The sequence below is a fragment of the Lontra canadensis genome, unplaced genomic scaffold (assembly GCF_010015895.1).
Source record: "Lontra canadensis isolate GAN:19392208 unplaced genomic scaffold, GSC_riverotter_1.0 scaffold73, whole genome shotgun sequence".
In the NCBI taxonomy this organism is placed as follows: domain Eukaryota; kingdom Metazoa; phylum Chordata; class Mammalia; order Carnivora; family Mustelidae; genus Lontra; species Lontra canadensis.
This window is the reverse complement of record NW_022631067.1, coordinates 8,902,217-8,924,194: the sequence shown is the minus strand read 5'-3', so window position 1 is coordinate 8,924,194 and position 21,978 is coordinate 8,902,217. Positions and strand designations below refer to the sequence as shown.

The 21,978-nt window shown below is 39.5% G+C and overlaps 1 protein-coding gene across 6 annotated transcripts in view; it reads left to right on the top strand.

Moving 5' to 3' along the window:
* Positions 1-21,978, top strand: part of TPP2 (tripeptidyl peptidase 2) — a 69,637-nt gene that overhangs the window by 11,141 nt on the left and 36,518 nt on the right. For all 6 annotated transcript variants that reach the window (XR_004385389.1, XR_004385390.1, XM_032881082.1 and 3 more), the window contains exons 3-10: positions 3,440-3,535; positions 5,736-5,840; positions 8,082-8,206; positions 12,726-12,889; positions 15,847-16,001; positions 16,631-16,707; positions 19,010-19,137; positions 21,210-21,309. Coding sequence is in view for 4 of the 6 variants with exons in the window: in XM_032881082.1 (XP_032736973.1) it covers positions 3,440-3,535; positions 5,736-5,840; positions 8,082-8,206; positions 12,726-12,889; positions 15,847-16,001; positions 16,631-16,707; positions 19,010-19,137; positions 21,210-21,309 (950 nt within the window). In the remaining 2 variants the exon portion in view is untranslated. The remainder of the gene's footprint in view (positions 1-3,439; positions 3,536-5,735; positions 5,841-8,081; positions 8,207-12,725; positions 12,890-15,846; positions 16,002-16,630; positions 16,708-19,009; positions 19,138-21,209; positions 21,310-21,978) is intronic.

The following is a 21,978-nucleotide window of genomic DNA, read 5'->3' as shown; positions in this document are numbered from 1 at the left end:
TAACACTTCATATTCTTAGGCTCTTTAATCTTTGCGAATATGCTGGGAATCTGGGTATACGATGTTGTGGTTTAATATTTATTTTTTTAATCACTAATAAGATTGAGCTGCTTTCCCTATGTTGATTAGACATTTGGATTTCCTCTTTTGTAAAGTGCCTGTTAAGTCCATTTGCCCTCTTTGTTCCCTTCCTGAGTTGTTTTCTTTCTCACTAAATTGTAGGATTCCATTACACATTCTAAGTACCTGTCCTCTGATGGGATGTCTCTGGTATCTTTTCCCATTTGGTGTATCTATTTTCACTTCCCTAATGGTGTCCTTGGATAAGTAGATGTTCTTAAATTTAATATATTTGGATATTAGTCTTTGCTTTTTGGTGAGGACTTTTTATGTCTTAAGACATCCTTCTGACCCCGAGAGCATGAAGATATGCTCCTCTATCATATTCTGAATACTTTTACCATATTTCATTTCATGTTCCAGAATTCACTGGAATTGGTTTTAGGCTTAGTTCAAAACAGGAATCTGGATCCTCTTTTCCATCTGAAGACCAGTTGCCCCAACACCCACCACCACAATTTCCCATAAATTTTCAGTGGTGCCTTTTACTTTGCAACCTTTAAAATGGGGGTGATACAGCTTCTGAGTATCATTTCCAGTTCTCTGTGCCCTTTGGGTGTTCTGTTTCTTGTTGTTGTTTTTTTTTTCTCCTTTTCCTTTAATTTTAGTAGACATTTGGAACGGAGCATGGTGCTTTTTAAATTCTACCACATTCAACTTAAAGTTGGTTTTTAAATCACCAGTATTTAATCTTACATAAAAATCAGGTCCAGGCATAGAGAACGACTTGACTAAATTTGGTCCCATATTTAGATGCAGGGGTAGCTAAAGGAGTGTGCTGGCTTTACCATGAGACTGACAGGCTGAAACATAGTTTGAAGTCAAGAAAAACAAAACAAAACAAATTACTGCCTAGAACATTAACACTCATGATGGCATTTGGCTTATTAAGAAAATGCTCAATTCATTAGGCATCCCCTCTTTAAAAGAGTCTGGGAAAAGAGATGTAATTAGTAATAAAAAAATTCTGTTTCTCATATGAAAATCCACTGATTCCATTATTGTATTAACCTTAAAACTGCCAGTTATTTTACCAGCAAACATGAGTTTATTGAGGAATAGCAGAAAATTGCAGTCTGAAACAAGTAGCCTGTGGCAAAGTCATAGGCAAGTCCCCACCCAGAACAAAAGAGAGGACCACTGTTTTATACAGAGGACAGAGGAAAGCGGGGGAGCTGGAAGGGCTGTTACAAACAGAAAGTCCATAGAGTAAACTGCCTCCTGTTCAGGTGGTAATGGAGTATCCACTCTCAGGGCCCGTCTCTTTCTCTTGGGTCTGCAACTGATGAGGAGGATAGGGTATGAGAGCGCCCCCTGCTGGCCTGTGCTGACTGTATTGAACCAAGATTTCTTTTCATCAATTTTCACAGTAGTTACCATGTAATAAAATCATTTTAAAGATATCCAAATATGGTCAAAGATATCCAGATATCCAGATGGTCAAAATATAAAGCTTTGATACTTAAAAGAGACTGAAAATATGATTGTGTGTATGAAATACTCAAATAGGCAAAATGACATATTCCATAATTGCCTCATAGAGTAAAATCACCTTTACTCAAATTTGGTATGCTAGATAGCAGAACCGTTATAACGGTTATAACCATTATAACATTTATTTTTTGATTTTCCTTAGTTTAATTTTTTGTAACCAACCAGTCTGCCTTTACTGTGAGGAAAGTACATAGTAGTGATTTGAGAAGTATTTGGGTATGTGGACCCTAGAGATTTTGATCTCATTTATAATTAAATATACACGAAGTCTCATGGATTATTTTCATTGTATTATATATAGTGTAAGTAATTTGGTTAAATATGTGTTAGCACCTGCTTATCTTACACTTATTTTAATGAGTTATTCCATTTACTCCTTCAGCATTTCACAACCTTTCATAATCTCCTTGTGCAAAGAAGTTGCCACTAGCCCAGGGTTGCCTGACCTGTGTAGTGGGACACGTGTGGTGAAGTAGTCTTTGAATGTGCCAGCTAGTGACTACTTACCTTTTTGTTGTTGCAACACTGTATTGTTGTTATGTTACAGGCTATAGCAGGGACATTAGAGTTAGAGAACAGGGATTGTTCTCTAAAAGAGGTTGGTAAGTTTTGAATAAAAAGCAGTAGTTTATATGCCAACATATGCAAAATTTCACATACTCCAGACATCCATTTGATTCCAGAAATGATTAATGATATAGGCAGGCTTTTAAAAAATCAGTAGATCTTTGAAATTCTGTGAATGGCATTTTTATCTCTATTTAGTTGTGAGAAAATTTCATCCATAAGTTTCTCACCTGGGGAATAATTTGATGAGGGACATGGAGGTGAGCCAGTTAAAAATACTGCACAAGTGAGAATTGATAAGTCATCTAAGTCTGAGTGGTTGAGAGTTCAACCTCCTGTTTTATACACGTTTGAAAGCTGATTTTAGTTGTGGGTCCTGTGATTACAAAAAGTGTGAATATTCCACATTTTCTTGGTGGACATTTGAAGTTGATTGATGCTCAGTATATGTGCAAATCATAAGGTAGGAATCATTTTCTTCCTTTTACATGAAGTAGGAACCAGTGGGTCCCCTTTGGTTAATGGGAGAGTTTGGATTCACAGCCAGCTTTACCCACGGTATATGACCTTTACACTGAATTTTTTGGTATCTGTGATAGAGCTAGATTCTAGCTTTCTTTTCACCCTTCCTGCAGTTTGGACAAGCAGTTTGATTTTATTTTTTTGCTTTTTCCGTTTGTCACTGGGCATGCTCTTTACATCATTCTGTTAATTAGAAGCTTTAAAATACTTCTCGATATTTGGAAAGACTATTATAAGATGTTATATATAATTAACATGATTTTATAGAACTTTTTTCTTAAAGAGCTATTTTAAGTATCTAGGCATTATCCCTGTTGATTGTAGGGAATGCATTTCTTAACAGGAAATCTAAGTGTCGTCCAGAGGGTCTGTAAACCTCTTCCCCTCACCCCTAGTTTGGCAGTAAGTCTGAGAAGGGAAAGGTGATGTGTCCTTGGATGCTTGAGAACTAAAGATTGTAGTAGTTTAGTGAGGTCGCAAATGTTGAAAGCACTTTATAAACTATGAAGCATTGTGTAAATGAAAGGTATCCTAGGTGAACCACCTTATTTATGGATGAAAAGAAAAGCCAGACAGATACTAAGTGGCACCTTAGAATATTAGAAATATTGCTCTGATACAGAACCTTGCTCATCCAAGTTGAGCCATCGGAATAGAATTGATATAGCCTTTTTCCCTAGTAGTAAATCATTGGAATTGGGAAGCATTTAGTGAATTGACTATTTTTTTTCTATAGATTCCTGTGAGCTGGACAAATCCCTCAGGCAAATATCATATTGGCATTAAAAATGGCTATGACTTCTATCCAAAGGCACTCAAGGAAAGGATACAGGTAATGTACAATCTAGAATCAATGACTTCTTCCTCAGATGTGTTCCCGACCAAAGAAAAACATTTCTCATAAGATCCCATGAACTCTTAATTATTGTGGAGGCTGGGAGACTTTCAGACAATGACTGCTTCAAGGCTCTGTTCAGCAGATTGTTGGCCATTTAAAGTGACAGTTCTTAATCTTGTGTACATGGATAAGTTTAGAAAATCTGTGAATACATTGAAATTATCTTCAAGTTTTTATATATGTGTGTTTTTCTGGGAGTTGGAATATAGCTTTCATTGGATTTTTGAAGGACCTTTTTTTTTAACCTCCAAAAGGCTAAAGACTATTTAAAGTTGATGTAAAGTCCTGGCTAACTTAATTGTTCCCAGTTTTATAGCTTCTATGATGATTTGTCCCATTTTTCATACTGTTTAACGAGGTTTCTTTTTTTTTTTTTTTTTTTAAGATTTTATTTATTTATTTGACACAGAGAGAGATCACAAGTAGGCAGAGAGGCAGGCAGAGAGAGAGGGGGAAGAAGGCTCCCCACTGAGCAGTTAATAGAACTGAGCAGAGAGCCCGATGCGGGGCTGGATCCCAGGACCCTGAGATCATGACCGGAGCCGAAGGCAGAGGCTCAACCCACTGAGCCACCCAGGTGACCTAATGAAGTTTCTTGATCCTGGCTAGTCGTCATTCAGTACTAGGGAAAGGGTTACTCAGACCTGAAGCAGCTATAGCAGACACATGGCTGTTATTAGAGAAATAAGTCGCAGATCGAGGAAGGAGAAGCCTGCTTTAAAGCAGCGCTGCTGAGTGGACCTCTCAGGGATGATGGACATGTTCTCTGTCTGCCCGTTATGGTAGTCACCGGGGACCAGTACTGTTGAGAACTTGAAATGTGACTTGTGTGAAATTTTAATTTTCTGTAATATTTTATTTTTATTTATTTATTTATTTATTTTTAAAGATTTTGTCTATTTGACAGACAGAGAAATCACAAGTAGGCAGACAGGCAGAGAGAGAGGGGAGGAAGCAGGCTCCCTGCGGAGCAGAGGGCCCGATGCGGGGCTCAATCCCAGGACCCTGGGATCATGACCTGAGCTGAAGGCAGAGGCTCTAACCCACTGAGCCACCCAGGCGCCCCTCTGTAATATTTTAAAATTGAAATCTAAACAACAACACATGGCTCCCATATTTGCCGGTACCAATTTAGAGGATTGCTGTCCCGCTAGTAGCTGACACAGGTTCAGAGTTTCAACTGTAAAAGATAATGTGATCCTTGAAAATGAGCCCAAAGGGTAAGACCTGTGGGTGCTTCCCTCTAATCATAACACTGTTACTTGCTTCTCCAGGGGTCTGCACCGTAAGAGCTACTCAGCACACTGCATATAGGACCTTTACTTTTTCGTCAGATTCTAATCATTCTGCAAAAAAAAATGACAAAAACTGCATATAATTTATTAGATGCTATTTTATTTTTAAAATTTCAGGCTGATGTACACATAGCATAGTATTTTTATGCACCATATTAAATTTCATCCACTGTCTGATAAAGTGCAAATGAACATGTAAATAGAGTATGTTAATGTCTGCCCCCTCCTTAGCTCAGTGGAGTTGTTTTATTGGAAAGGATTTTTTTTTTTTGTATCTAGCAGACCTCCACTTGGTGGCACTATGGGTTAAAGATAGAGATGAAGGTAAAACCAATTTCAGTAACAGAACTCTGTCAAATGAAAGAGGATAGGGAAGAAATAAGCCAGAAAGGGAGGAAGTTGAGGAAGCCTGCATGTCCCTCCTGACAGCTAGTCTTAACCCTGCCGTCCGCTTGCCTGTGGCTTAAGGCCGTTCTCAGTTGCATAAGGGCCCACAGCACAGTATTTGCTTTTATTGTAAGTGACTGGGAATTCAATTTGTTATGCAACACACTATTATTTTTATTCTTGGATGGGTTAAAATTGGGGCATATGTATCAAAATACATTTGGATGTGCCTTGATACATGTGTCCCCTTAAAACCCAGGTGCACTGAGTTAACTAGTTGTTAATTATTGATCCACTGCTTTATCCACTTGATTATAAATGATTCTTTAGCTCCTATGTGAAACTTGTGTGGCATCACAACTGGTAACAGCTAGGTCTGTATATACAAGACTGTCCGGGTTTACCAGGATGTTTGTCGTCCTCATTGTAAGGTAATTTTTCTGTCTTTGCAGAAAGAACGAAAGGAAAAAATCTGGGATCCTGTTCATAGGGTGGCCCTTGCAGAAGCCTGTAGAAAACAAGAAGAATTTGATGTTGCCAACAATTGCCCTTCTCAAGTTGGTGCTAGTCGCTTTTATTTAAACATTGCCACAGAACTGTATTATCATAGAGTTCTTAGAGAGTTAACAGACTGGTTTTTTTTCCACAAGTTTTAAATTATTTAATTTTACTAATTTTTCTTTTATCCTGAAATCAACTTACATAGTTTTCAAAACTTCTCAGTGAACATAGATGTATGTAAAAGTGCATAAACGCTAAGTGTGTGTAGTCATGAGTTAGCACAAAGTAAACACTCCCTCCCATACCCCTTCCTGAGTCATTGCTCTGTGCCTCCTCCAAAAGTGACCACCATTGTGACTTAACACTGTTGAAAGATTTTGCCTGTTTGGAATTTGTAGAGTGGAATCCTACAGTGTGTTCTCTCATGGGACGCTGCTTTCACTCAGTCCTGTGTTGGCGAGATTCATCCGTGTGTGGGTGTTGTCGTTTGTCCACTCTTGTTGCTGTATGATATTTGCACCACGGTCGATGTGTCCATTCTGCAGATCGGCATTTGCCTTGTTTTCAGTTCTTGGCCCTTATGGAAGATGCTATTTTGAGCATTCTCATGCATGTTTTTAGTGGGGCACAAAGTGGTAGTACCCATACATATTTCTGCGAGAAGTACTATGAGAGCTCCCATTGTTCCACATCCTTAAATAGATGCTGCATTTGTTTTTTTACAATTTATTTATTTGAGCGACAGAGAGAATGAAGGAATACAAGCAGGGGGAGGGGCAGAGGAAGAGGGACAAGATCTCAGGCAGACTCCCCACGGAGTGCTGAGCCTGACATGGGGCACGATCCCACAATCCTGAGTTCATGACCCGAGCCAAAATCAAGAGTCGGACACTTAACCGAATGAGCCACCCAAGTGCCCTAGCTGTTACATTTTTTTTAATCAGTTAATAAAATGAAGATAATGTTAATTATGAAAATAGTTCATGCTTGTTGCAGAAATTTTTGGATCACACGGGCATACAAAGTAGCAATTGAGAGCCTCTAAAATGCTACCCCCCACCCCAGGGATGATACCAACAACTTGATGTTTATTCTTCTAAATCTTTCTTTTAATGCATGCATATACCTTTTTAAAATCAAAAGTGGAATGGTATTGGTGGTTTTCAATCCTGGCTGCATATTAGAATCACATGAAGAGCTTTAAACTGCCAGTGCTTATGCCCTAGAGAGGAATTAAATCAAAGCCTTGCAGGAAGGCTGGCATTTTTAAAAGCTCCCGGGAGCTTTAATTACTGCACAGTTAGGGTTGAGAACTCCTGGCCTGAATAGATGTACACACACATTTCACTTGCATTTATTTAATCTGTGTACAGCATCTCTTTTATAACTGTAGTTCATCCTCTTGAGCTGTATTATTTTCTGTTCCATCACTGTTTGTCTTTTAGCCTCTTACTACACACGTTAAGTGTCGTATTTCAGGTGCTATTTATACAGCCAGTTTTATAGCAGGAGGGGTCTGGACTTAATTATCCCTTTTATTTCATTTTGTTTACCAAAAATCTCTATATTATTGTCTTTTTTCCTTTAAGGAGGAATGAATGTTGAATAACAAAAATGAAGTGTAATAAGACTTTTGGAATGTGGAAATTAAGTTTTAATTCAATAGGACTATTCAGGTGAATGTAGAGCTGTCTGATGTAGCATGTAGTTGGGAAAGAAAAAACAGGTTGGAGTGTATACAATTCTCATTGTTTTGGATCAAAATAGTTAAATAGCAGCTTATCTGTACAAGGTCATAAATATAGTATGTATTTTAACTTATTAGCATATTCTAAAGGGCAGAAGATAATTCACGGTTTCTCTTACTTAGATTCTTAAACAGATTTAAATGGAAACAGTTCTCATAAAAAATCTTAAAGTCAATAGATAATCTACTTTGTAGTAATTTTAGAGTTATTTTTGGAAATTAGTTATAGATTATAGATACGTGAGTAACACATCTTGGCCAAATGAAAAAATCAATGCATAGCACAGTGTCTTTCCCAAAGTGGGTAGAATAAATAAATAAATGAGAGATTGACTAAAAGTAGTAGTATTCTTAAAATGTTTGATACATTAATTGGTATCTGCACCATTAAATTGAACTACAAGTTGCATAGATATAAAAAGAAAACTTTATTACATTTTTCTAGGGTAAAATAGCTTTACTTTTGGTGACACTATCTTTGGTTATAAGTTAACAGAACTTTTCAAGAGCACAAAATGTACTAATATTAATATATTTTCTAATTGACTAGGCAAATAAACTAATCAAGGAGGAACTTCAAAGTCAAGTGGAATTGCTAAATTCTTTTGAGAAAAAATATAGTGATCCTGGCCCTGTGTATGACTGCTTGGTGTGGCACGATGGTGAAACCTGGAGGTAAGCTTCATGTATTATATTGACCTTCACTTAAAAAAATGCTTTTATCTACACTGAAGAACATTAAGCTCCCAGAACTGTCCAGAGAGTTGCTTAAGTGACATTAATATCACCAATCAGAAATATTTGAGAGCCAAATTGGCTTCTGGGTAGTTTTGGATAAACCCTTTGAACTTCTTGGTAACTTAGAGAGTAAGCCTGACCCTTATACGTATTTTAAAGAAACTTGTTGCATTAACAGACAGTGACTGTTAACCAAACATTAGCAGGTTGATTATTTGTAGATATAGGAATGTTCCTGATTGGGGCGGGACAGTTTGGAAAGAGAGTTCTGCACAACATCTGCTCTTAATGTTTTAAGGACAAAGGAGTACAGTTGAGTGACGGTTTCTCAAATAGAGACCAGGTAGCTAAGCTGAAGTAGGGCAGTAGAACACATTTGTGAAGAGCTCAGTCTCTGGGATGGGATCCTAACTGTGTGACCTTGAACATTGCCTATCCCTCCAAGCCTGTTCCTCGTCTGTTAATTAGAGTAATAGTAGTGCCTCCTTGAGGGTTTTGGGAAAATTAGATCCGATGTTTCTAGACACATAATGCACCTGATAAATGTCAGCTCTTCCCCCTGCTGCTACCATTGTTGCTACTAATAGCGATGGTGTGGACCTCGTTACCTGTCATGTACACCTGTCATGTTCTTTCTCAGTGGATTGTATACAGCAGGCATGTTTCCTATATTTGGCTAGTAAATGTCTTCTTGCATTACTGTTTGCGTGGAAGTGGGAGTATGGCCTTAATACAGGTCTTTAGGCATACATGTTTTAAAAGGGTTTCCACAATAAATCAGAGACTCCTCCCTGAAACTCAAAATCAACAAGCAGTTTTTTTTTGTAGTTGGCGCCTCTGCTCATACACAGAGGATCGTTTCCCAAGATGTGGCAAACACAGAACAAGTTGTAATGACTTGATTACTTTTCTCAGATCATTTACATTGCAGTGCACCATTCCTAAAGGAGATCTTTACTCCCGTGGATGTGGGTGCTGACTCATCTCTGATAAGGGGTATATAACATTTTCAGCTGAATGAGAAATCCCCGTTCCATTCGGAACTGAAAATGTTAATAAGATAATTTGCATATAGCAACATTCTGATCCATATGATATTAAATATTAATGCATTTTTTGCATGTATTTGAGTATTTTTTTGTATAGATGCAGGTGTGCACATGTCTGTGAACTATTTTATTTTTCTTTAAAAACTTCACAGAAAGCTTGGATCAGAGTATAATATTAAAAAGTGTTCAGTCGCTTCTCGGCCTTTTGGCTAAGATCAAGTGTAAAAAGTGTTCAGATGCATGGTTTAGCAAATTTGGTACATCCACCACATGGTGTAAGATGATACAGTCATTCCCAGTGATAAGCCTTAGGTGATTTTTAGCATTGGAGAGGACGCAAGGTTAAGGTTAAATGTGAGGAGAATACTAGATGCAAAAATTAGTATAACTGGGCAAATACACCACAAGGGCTTAAAGAGATACTCTAATATTAGCAGGGATAGGGTAGTGGGGCAATAGGTGGTTTCAGTTAGAACGTTTCCTACCTGAGTTGAAAACACTGCCAACTTTGCCCTAAGGGAAAGGAATTTGGGTCAGGATGTCCAGGGTGGCAGTATGTGTTTCCAAGATCTTTAAGACAGTTGATGAAGCAAGGGATACACTGCAACAGATTGTCAGCAGTCTTCTAAGACAACTTTTGTAATTTTTGCATTGGAAATGAAATTCAAAGGAAATAAAAGCTGAAGTTACTGGGGTAACAATTTAGAAAATGTTATAATCACTGAAAAATGCAGCAGAATTATGCTGTCAGGTATTATTGGAAATAATTTAACTTTTGTTTGCATGATACTGTATATTTTATGGGGCTTTAATTCCCCCACCCTGTCTCAGAGCCAGAATATTTTTTTCTTCTTTTTTTAAAAAATTTTTATTTTTTAAAATTTTTTTTCAGTGTTCCAGAATTCATTGTTTATGCACCACACCCAGTGCTCCATGCAATACGTGCCCCCCATAACACACACCACCAGACTCACCCAACTTCCCACCCACCTCCCCTCCAAAACCCTCAGCTTGTTTCTCAGAGTCCACAGTCCCTCATGGTTTGTCTCCCCCTCCTATTCCCCCCCCAACTCCCTTCTCCTCTCCAACTCCCCATGTCCTCTGTGTCATTCCTTATGCTCCACAAATAAGTGAAACCATATGATACTTGACTCTCTCTGCTTGACTTACTTCATTCAGCATAATCTCCTGTCCCGTCCATGTTGCTACAAAAGTTGGGGATTCATCCTTTCTGATGGAGGCGTAATACTCCATAGTGTATACAGACCACATCTTCCTTATCCATTCGGCCGTTGAAGGACATCTTGATTCTTTCCACAGTTTGGTGACTGTGGCCAGTGCTGCTATGAACATTGGGGTACAGATGGCCCTTCTTTTTACTACAACTCGACCATTCTCTTACACCATATACAAAGATAAACTCAGAGCCAGAATATTTTGAGGAGAATCTTAGAGATCCCAAATTACTTAGGGCAAATCCAGGCACTGTCATTGCAGAAATGCCAGCCGTTTCTGAGGGGAGGTAAAATGACCTTAAATGCCTTGACTTTTGTTCTTACAAAGACTATCCACCATTAAACCCTTATCACTGCACTTAGCCCGTAACCTAGCATAACGCTACCCTTAAGTATTTGTCAGGGCATATATGGGTCAAACTCACTGTCACTCAATATGGAGCAAACACTGGTTGAGAAGACAATATTTATAGAGGATTACATGAAGAAAAGGCCATTAACTGGTTTCTTTTCATTGTTTTTTGACCTTGTTGTCTCAGATTTCCTTTGAGTTTGATGAAAGCTATGGATTTTTTCCACAGAAAATTGGACAAAAAAAATGTATTACAGAGTTCTGGGAATTTATAACCCAACCTCCCTGTTCTGTCCCGCCTCACACAGGTACTCAGATCCTACCTGTGAACCTCATTTCCGTGTTCCCTTTCTGGTATTCTGACACTTGTCCTTAAACTAAGCCAGCCACCTTCAGAAAGTCATGCTCTTGTACCATATGCATACTTGGCCTCTGTGGAGTTACTAAGGAAGTCACTCAATTCTATATTGGTGTTTTGATACAGCTCTTGAATGTTGAGTCATTTCATACTGGTGGTGGTTACAGGAAACTGATCTTGGAATATGTCCGTGTATTTGCTGTGAGAATGATGTTGATTCCTTCATTGTTTCATCCTTTGGCAAATATTTGTACCTTCTTTGTACCAGGTAGACTGTAGAGAAGCTATTCCGTGGACTCTAGACTGTGGAAGCAAGTGTGAGAACATCTGAGCCCATCTCAGAAGCATCAGGAAAGATTTCATTGAAGGATCAGCTCACGTAGCAGAGAGGGTAGGGACAGGGTTTAGGGTAGAGGAGAACGTCAAGAGGATGTTGGAGGGACTGCCAGGAACTTCAAGTATCTGATGGGCTGGATGAAAGAAACCAAGGACCTCAGAGATGATTGCCAGGATGGATACCGGCCCGTTTAATGCTTTCAGGAACAAAAGTGCTGCTTTGTCTAGCAGATGGGGAGATCTGGTGGAATACATCTTAACCTATTAATCTCGGTCCTAATTCCATCTGATACGCTACACGTTTTCTGTTTGTCTCATTTTCCCCACTGTCCCAACTGTCATAGTTTGTTAATGAGATAGCATTTATAAGAAATGCTCTCTGTATTCTAGTGGGCTTCCATTAACTCACTGTAGCAACTGTGACTGACTTCTACTTGTTAAAACAGTTTTTCTGCACAAGGACCCAATAGCTAAAAACGTAATGTTGACTTTTAAGTAATGTGCATTCCATTTATGATTTTTATTTTAGATTTATTTAGCTTTAATCAGATACTTTGTATTATTTGGAATATATATTTTAAAAATTATAGCAGGAATAATGTGGGGAAAGAACAAACAGGAGAATGACCATAAAACTATGTAGAAAGTACTTTTGTAAATGATGTTTGCCTGAGACTGTTAAACTGTGGGAGTGGGACACCGTCTATAGTTCATCTAGTTTCAAGGAGGCTGCACACAATGTTGGATTCATGAAACCAATTTTAAAAGAAGCAGAAAGGAGTAAGGCCTAGGCTGTGTGTCATAATCATCCTGAGTTAGTCTAAAGCTGGAAGCTAAGCTTTGGTCTAATTTCTTAAGTGGCTAGATGGTTTTCTGCCCAGAGTTTTGTGGTGGATGGTGTTCCTAAAGTCCTTTATACATGCCTTCATTTAAAGACTGGTCCTTTAAGCTTCTTTCCTAATCTTTACTGGTGACTCTGAAACAGCGGACTCTAAACCTGGCAGTTACTGTGTTTGTGGTGACAAAATAAACAAGGCAGTAAGAAGGTACCTGATAAACCATACAATGTTACTTTTAGAAAGCCAAAGAAAATAGATAAATTTCACTATCTGTTCTCAATTTACAGAGCCTGCATTGATTCAAATGAAGATGGGGATTTGAGTAAATCTACGGTATTAAGAAACTACAAAGAGGCCCAAGAATTCGGTTCCTTTGGCACAGCTGAGATGTTAAATTACTCTGTTAATATATATGATGATGGAAACCTGCTCTCCATTGTGACCAGTGGAGGTATTCTGTTTCAGATTTACTAGTTACTGACATGGTAAGGTGTTGCTACTATAGCCATAAAGTACCCTTATAGAGAATTTAACTCAGCAATTCTATCTGAAGAACTAGGTATGGGATAATAAATAGGATTTGATCCCCTTAGTAAGGTATTGTTTTCTTTAAAGTCAAAACCATGTAGGATCCATTTCAAGAGTACAAGCATGGTCCAGCCACCAAAAAGAAAAATCAATATAGGGGCGCCTGGGTGGCTTAGTGGGTTAAGCCTCTGCCTTTGGCTCAGGTCATGATGTTGGAGTCCTGGGATCGAGCCCCGAATTGGGCTCTCTGCTTAGCAGGGAGCCTGCTTCCCCCCGCCCCCCCCCCGCCCCCGCTCTACCTGTTTGTGATCTCTGTCAAGTAAATAAAAATATTTTTTTAAAAAATCAGTATAATTCATTTTATGAAAATTCCTTTGGAAGGAATTTTACTTCCACATACTGCCTCTTAAGCAGCTCACCTCCACATACAAAGTCAGGTAAAAAGCTCCTCATGTGGCATTCAGTGTCATTTCAAAAAAGTTGGGAACTATCCAAATACCCATTAACAAAAGAACAGGCTAATTTAAAACTGTAGTATTCATTGTGGAATATTATATAGCAAACAAAATGAATAAATCTACATATACCTATATTTATAAATCTCACAAAATTTTAGTGAAACGTACATTGATAAAACATTGTGTAAAATTGTTAAACATGCTAAATTATACTACACAGTATTCATGGATGTGTGTGTTTGTATGCTAAAGAATATAGATGGAAGGAATATACACACCAGCTTCCGGATAGTGGTTACTTCTAGGGGGGAAGCAAGGATGGCTTTAACTCTTATCACTCCCTGTGCCAGTATTACTGATTTATAGTTGTGTACAATAAACTGCATGCATATACACACGATTTGGTAAGTTTTGATAGGTGTGTACGCCCAGGAAACCATTATCCCAGTCAAGATAATGAACATGCCCATCACCCCTGTAAGTCTGCTTGTCTTCCTTTCTCATCCAGCCCTGTCTGCACCTGCAGCCCCAGGTAGCTCCTGAACTGCTTTTTGTCAGTCCAGGTTCTGCATTTTCTGGAATTTTGTATAAGTAGAATAGTTACGGTATGAAATTCATCCCTATTGTTATAAATTGCTTGTCCCTTATTTCTGGGTCGTATTTCACTGTGTGGCTGCACCAGGGTTTATTTACCCACTGACCTGTCAGTGGACATTTGCATTGTTCCAACATTTGGGTCCAAGTCTCCGAGTGCAAGTATGTTTTTGTTTAATTTGGACTGGTATCTAGGAGAACTGGCTGGATGTGGTGGGTATGTATTTAACCTTTTAAGAAACATAGTGGCTGCACCCTTTTACACGCCACCAGCCGACTCCGAGCACTCCAGAGCTCCACGTTTCGCCCCTCGGACTGGTAGCTGGCGGTGGCAAGTAGTCTGGGGGATGGGGATGACATTAAAATCCAGCTTCCCTATTTTTCATTGGAAAAAATAAAGGAAGAATTGGCAGCGCTGGGTCCATATTCTTACGTGACAGCAGTTGTCTAGAGCGTGGGACTCTGAGCGTGGCAGCAGACAGAAGGCTCATGCGCTCTCATTTCTTCTGGAGCTACGACGACTCTGTTGTCACCCAAACATTAGGGCCCAGTGCCAGTAGGTATTGACTGTTTATCTGACAGTAGTGGGAAATTTCGGTCTACCCATGTCTTTCAAAAAACTTCTTCACTTAAAAAAAAGAAACCCTGGCTGTTTTGTTTTGCTTTTGCTTTATTGATAATATGACATACTCGAGGAAAGTATGCAAATCACAAATTGTATACACATTGAATTCTCACAAAATGGTTACTTTTGTATAACCAAGAAATAAAACATTGTCAAAGCCCCATCTTGCCTCTTCCTGAACACATCTACCCTCGGTCCTCCCAGAGTTAAATCTGGTCCTGATTTCTGTGACTGCATTAGTTTGAACCACCTGATAATGATGCTGTTTTTATAGGTCAGAAATGATTAAATAGGGGTATTTTCACATAGTTCAACCCAAGGTGATGTGTTTCCATTTATATACATGGGGTTATAGATAATCCTTCTGTTTGTGAATTCTTTAGATCAACCTTATTTTTGTGTGCATCCATAATGTTCAGAAGTAGTTCCTGTTTATTGTTGTATCATATTAATCCACAGATGCACCATATGCCTGTTTACTATTGATGGATCTTGGGATTGTTCTAAGTTTCAAATTCTGCTAGCGATGGCTGCTGTGAATGTTTTTGCATGTATCTTTTAGAGTACGTGTGCGCTCTTTGTTGGGTGTAAGGCCAGGAGTGGAATTGCTGGATCATAGGGTACACCTGTGTTCAGCTTTCCACAATGCTGGTCTCTACGACCAGTTGTGTAGGAGTGCGTGCATGCCCTCTTGCGTAGCTGCCGTTGTCAGCCATAAAGGTGCAGCTGTTCTGAAAGTACGCTGAGCTGTCCCACCGTGGCTCTGGTTTGCCTTCCCCAGATGACTAATGAAGTTGAACATCTTTTCATATGTTGATTTGCTATTTGGTTATCCCCTTCTGTGAAATGCTTTTTAAGCGTTTTACCCACTTTTCTTCTGGGTTCTCGCTCTTGGATTGGGAAGCGTATATTCTGGATATAAGCTCTTTGTCAGTTGTGTGTGTTGCAGATACTGTCGCCTCTGTAACTTGCATTGTGCTTTCAATGAACAGGACAGAATCCAGGGTAGCAGGATAGTGTATGTAGTTCAGAAAGTTTCGTGTTTTGTGTGAATTATTGATGAGACTTACTAATACACAGGTAGGGTTAAAGTGAGGGAATATTTTTATTAGATTATTTTTATCAAGCTTAATAATATGTAAATTGAATGATTAAAACTTTTTCTGAAAATATGCTGTCGTGTTCCCCTCTTTTCGCCTCTAGGAGCTCATGGAACCCATGTAGCTAGTATAGCTGCTGGGCATTTTCCAGAAGAACCTGAACGGAATGGTGTGGCTCCTGGTGCTCAAATTCTTTCCATCAAGATTGGTGATACCCGACTGAGCACAATGGAAACAGGCACGGGCCTTATACGCGCTGTGAGTGTTCAGGAGGTGTTGATTTGGAATATAAATGATGGGTAACTGTGGATAGTTCTAGGTTTACGAAGTGTTCTTGACTTTACTAAGAAAATATTGGACTGTATTTGGTATACTGGGCTTTGTTTTAGGAAGCAAAAACTCTTAATGCAGTTCTAAATTATTTTTATTAAAAATTATTAAGATGTAATTTTTAAGAAAATATGGAAATATCATATTATACTTCTCACTTCTGTTAAGCCTCCTGGCACACTATTTTGAAATACTTTAAAAAAACCCCAAACCGACCTTTTAGCCAGCTTGTTTCATCAGTCTAAGAAGAATTTAACTTACAGTCTGCATTTCATTTTAATGTATGAATTAGATTTTACTTTAACTTCAGTGATTTTAGAATTTAGTAAGAACCGTTCCATTCTGCACATGCTATTTGTGTTTTTTATTGACTACTTATTATACTCTGTGTCTCTGCTTTTTTTAAAGTTTTCCAATTTAAAAGTTGAAAGTAACATACACATTTGGATTTGAAATAGAAGATGGTTGGTTAAGAAACTGGGATTCCATGCCTTTATTTTACTGGCCAGTCTTTCTGTAAACCGCTGCCTAAACTAGACTCTTCATCTTTTTGATAGATGATAGAAGTCATAAATCATAAGTGTGACCTTGTCAACTACAGCTATGGAGAAGCAACTCACTGGCCAAACTCCGGGTGAGTGTTCCCGGGTGCTTAGCCAATGGCGAGCACTGAGTGTGTTTATAACTGGATTGTACACCACAACTGAAAACGAGCAGTGCCATGCTTAGATGACAGTGTGTATCTCATGGACCTCCAGCCCCTGCTTCCACCATCCTGTCTGTGATGTCGTGATGCCCTCGTAGCCAGAAAGACTCGCTGGCCCTTCCCTCATTACAGGTCCTTGCTTACAAGCGGCCTGAACTCTGGCAGGTGCACCGACCTGACAGAGCACTAGACTTGTGGCAGCCTCCCGACCTCTGCGGTGATCCCACCCGGCCTCCTGAGCTTATTATTAGCTGCAGACGCACACTCACGCTGCACTCTTAAGTTCATGAGCAGGAATCTCAGATAACGCACTCAGCATTGTTTTCCATCATCTGCATTTGCTCTTTCACTCCTGTATGGCCATTTACGTCACCTTTTCTCCTCGAAGACCTTCCGCGACTTCTTTTCTTCCCTCAGCTGGTGTTCTCACCTCTTCTTTCCCAGAGAAGATAAAAGCCTTCCTAGGGGGCTCCTGACCTTCCTACAACCTACTCTGACCCCACCTTCTGTGCCTTCCCTTCTTGTGTAATAAATGAAGTGTTTGCGGGGGCATCTGGGTGGCCCTGCTGGTTAAGTGTCCAACGCTTGGTTTCACCTCAGGTCACGATCTCAGGGTCATGGGATGGAGCCCCACATTGGGCTCTGCGCTCAGCACAGTTTGCTTGAGATTCTCTGCCTCTTTCTCTCCCTCCCCTTCTACCAACCTGCCCATCCTAACCCCCCAACCCGCACTCAAAAGCGCACATGCACACACACACACTCTCTCTCTCTCTCTCTCAAATAAATAAATGGATAAAGTCTTTAAAAATTAAAAAAAAAAATAAGTGAAGTGCTCAAGGTTAAAAGTCACTCATGCACTGGTTATCTGGTTTGCCGTTTCCTGTCCTTAAAAACTGCTCCCAGACAGACAGAACGCTTCCTTTCACACCGCTTTCGCACGTTCTCCCAGCGAGCATGGTTGGTTGGCGTTGTCACCGTTTCCGGGGCTCCTTGGTGCATTTTGATGTATATCACACGACTTCCTGCCTGTCTGTGTCATGGTGTCCTCCTGCTGCTAAATTCAGTGGCTCAGCCTTGAAATCATGTTACTTCACCTTTTTTTTCTTCATAATAATAACTGAAATTACTTCATTTAGTATATTTACTTAGTAGTGACTCCCACCTCTCCCGCATTCCCACCCGGCCATCCATATCTACCTGTCACCCAGTTTCTGAAGCTCTTTAAAAAAGCCCTGCCAAAATGAAAATATTCCCAAGCCAGGCCCTAGAGTTGCTGTTTTCAAATAACTCCGTTTTCTCAGATGACTGGTACTAGGTTTCTTGTGACACATCGCTTTCTTGCCCTTGTGGCAATGACCCTGTCGTCCTCACTCATTTCTTTTGTGAATGTAATCTTGCCTTCTTTCTTGCTTCAGTACCTTTTTTACCTAAGTGTGTTTCTTTCTCTCTTCCTTTGACGTTCATCCTTTTAAGGTCATCTTTCTGTAATATTTTTCCCTTCACACTCAGGATTGGGGTGTTCTTGACCATGTGCCTTTTTTCTATTGACTGCATTTTCTCGATGGTCTAACTTCATCTCCTTTATTTAATACCAGTACATTTCTTGTTTGCTGTCAACTTCTAACCAGAGTCTGTATTTTAAGCCTACTCTAGAGTTCTTCCTGTTGCCTTAGTTCCCCTTCACCTTTGCCACTAATCATAAATATATGTAGGAATTCCTCTGCAGAGTCATTTCTAAATACATGGTATTAAGGGGAGGGTGCAAGTCAAACTGTCTGTTCCCCACTTATAATCAGTCCCTGCTATTATTTCAGGATTTGCTTCGGGTCCTTTGTGGTTTCTTTTGCCTACATACATTCCATGTGGAATCTAGCATTCTTCCCACATTGACCTTGGTCTCATGACTCCTTCCTGACACTAAAACCCAGCTGAGGTATATCTCTTGGCTTGGCTGTGTCATGTTCCACCAGTGGTGGATGTGCCAAAGTGTACTCAGCTGCACGTTCAAACAGTAATTTATTATACACACTGGGCTGGGTATAAGGTGAATGTCCCGGCTTCTAATGCACACCTCTTACTTGTAGCCACTGTTTCAGTTCTTCTACGTAGAACCTATAGTTTCATTTGGTCTTTGTGAAAGCCATATTTGAAAATCTCTTCACAGTGTAATCGTGTTTTGAAAAATGGCACTGTTTTGTGTGTTCAAAGAACTTCTCTCTCTGTCTTTCAGGAGAATTTGTGAAGTCATCAGTGAAGCCGTGTGGAAGCATAACATCATTTACGTCTCAAGTGCCGGGAATAACGGTCCCTGCCTTTCCACAGTCGGCTGCCCGGGTGGAACGACATCCAGTGTCATAGGTTAGTGTCCTGCTCTAGAAATAGACTTGTTTGAAAATAAGCAAACAAGAAGCTCGACAAATCTGACGTTCATTGTATCTCTACTGTATGCAAGCCCTTGTGAACCTTGAGTGTGTGCCCTCAGGCGAAGCCTGGTGGAGAGCCGCTGGCCTGAAGTGGACTGAGGGAAGAGGTGTAAGGCAGGGCCAGGGCCAGTCTGCGTTTGCAGAAGTGCAGTTACTTCTGATTCAAGGATCCAGGCGAGGCCTTCTGAAAGAAGCGTGCCCGTGAGGACTTAGGTCGTTAGAAATGAACAAGGAAGGAGTTTTCCAGACTACGTGAACAACGTAAACACAGATACTTGCCTCACTTTTTATTTATAGTATATGACTATTCATTTATAATATAGTTTCCTCCTTTAATTTCTCTAGGGACATACAAAGAGAGTCAGATGTCAAGAAAGAGAGCTTTACTGATGAGAAGAAAAGCAGTTGAAACACAGTTACTCTGTGAACGTGGCTTCTCTTCCCCTGTTTAGTCTGGAGGGTGAGATGCTGTGTTGTCTGTTTCACGGTACTCAGTGGGGAAGGTTGCCCGGCAACAAGAGTGAAGGGAAATCAGCATGAGCTGTGTACGTGATATGAAAACGATAAAATTAGCTGTGGCTGCGAACTTGTGCGAAAACACCCACAAAACATAACACGCAGCCCTGTTTTTTTAATACGAGGCATGAATGAGGATGGTAATGAACTGAGAGAACAAATACATAGTAACGGATGAGGCCTACTAGCATTTTTGCCTTTATTTTGAGGTTTGAGAGCAAGGGAAGGCTAAAACCCTTACCATTTGTAATTGGATGCATGACAGGAAACACTGTTTGGTCCCAAATAATTTTTCTGGTGTGTTCATCAGTAACTGCTTGAATGTATACATATTATAGTAATTATTAAAGGCATACAGATATTGTAGCTGTTACAGATATGTAATAACATTTGGGTATCCAAGTTTAGAAAACTGGTCCCTTAAAAAATATAAATAGCAGTGATCTTAGCTTATAGGGAATACTTTTATTTATAGCTTCTGAGTCTCAAGCAAGGTGTAGCTTGCTTTGTATAATTTAAAACCTCGTGCTGAAGTGATTCCGTTAAATCGTGTGTTGAGATAACAGTGCCTACCAGTAATCTGTCCTTTGTATTTCAGTTCTCTAGATACTTTAAATACACAAATTAAAATGAAACAGAAAATAGGACTGAAAGGTACCTGAAGATCAAAATCTACCCCTCTGCCACAGTAGTCAGTATTTTAGCATTTTCTTATCTCCAGACTCACTGAAAAATTGAAACTACCTTATACAAAATGATTACAGTTTAATGTGGCAGCACCGTTCACCTAAATCCTCGTAGTTCATGTATTTTCTCCAGTCTTCTATTCTGCATGTATGTGTGTTGTAAGGAATTAGGAGCCGGCGGACCTGGATTCTAAGTCTTCTCTCTGCCAGTCACTGTGCACTTAGTACATTTTTTCAGCTCTTTCTGGGCCCTGTTTCCAGACTTCTAGAATGAAGAAACTGAGTTTGATCCCTATAAGTCTGTGAATTTAGAGCCTTTTTGGCTGGTCTGCCTTTACATATTTATCGGAAAGACTGTGGCACGTTAAATGTCCTTGCTCTTTGCTTGTTTTTACAGCTATTTCGGGCAAGAGGGATACTGCCTACTTTATGGGTAGATTTTGGATACAGTGGTATTTAAGAATGAAGGCAAACCAATTCCCTTATTTTCCTAAAGTTATATTTTATAGTTTAAAACACGTTTCTTTTTCTTTTACACACACAGTTTTAGGTATGTGTTTATATTTAATCTACATGATAATCCTGGTAGATATTTTTATATTCAAAACCAAAATACCTAGTTTAATGTCTGGTACATAGTAAACTTCCCTTGCTTACTAAATTTTCTTTCTTTCCATTTATGAACAAGGACTTTAGTACAGGATGATTGAGTGATTTGCCCACGATCACACAGCTGAGTGAACAGTGGATTTAGAAATAGGATCTAATTTTAATTCTTTTGTTCATGATGAAATTCATCCCACAGGTGTTGGTGCGTATGTTTCTCCTGATATGATGGTTGCTGAGTATTCTCTGAGAGAGAAATTACCGGCAAATCAGTACACATGGTCTTCAAGGGGCCCCAGGTAGGTTGAGAGTAGTACGTGGGTCTTTTGCGACTCGTGGTGGGGAGGGACAAAGTTTTGGTAACTTTACTTTTCGGTTTTTACTTTTCAACATTTTCATTTTGAACAATCTAATTTCAGGGAAATGTCATTAAAGGAATAATTTAGATATTTTATTGTTAGATGTATGACATAACTGTTCTGAGTATAAGGGTAGAAAAATTGGGACACCTGGGTGGCCCAGTTGGTTGTGTGTGTGTCTTTGGCTTAGGTCATGATCTCCGGACCCTGGGATTGAGCCCTGTATCGGGCTCCCTACTCAGCAGAGAGTCTGCTTCTCCCTCTCTCCCTCTGCCTGCCACTCCTCCCGCTTATGCTTGCTCGCTCTCTCTGTCACATAAACAAACAAAATTGTAAAAAAAAAAAAAAAGGGAGAGGATTAGAGAAATTGGTTGGAATCAGGTCAAATGTGGTAATGCCAAATTTAATCCTCTGAGTTATAGATAGCCTCTACTCTTTCCTAGGTAGTTTCTTAAAAAAATAAACTTATTTCAGTAGTTTACTGTAACTGTTATTGAAACCATTCAGGCTATAGATCTCCATGTGGTTCATCAAGCCTTACCTGTATCAGCACCATATACTGCCTACATCAGCCCAACTAATTGCTCAAAACTCCACATCTGAATAAGA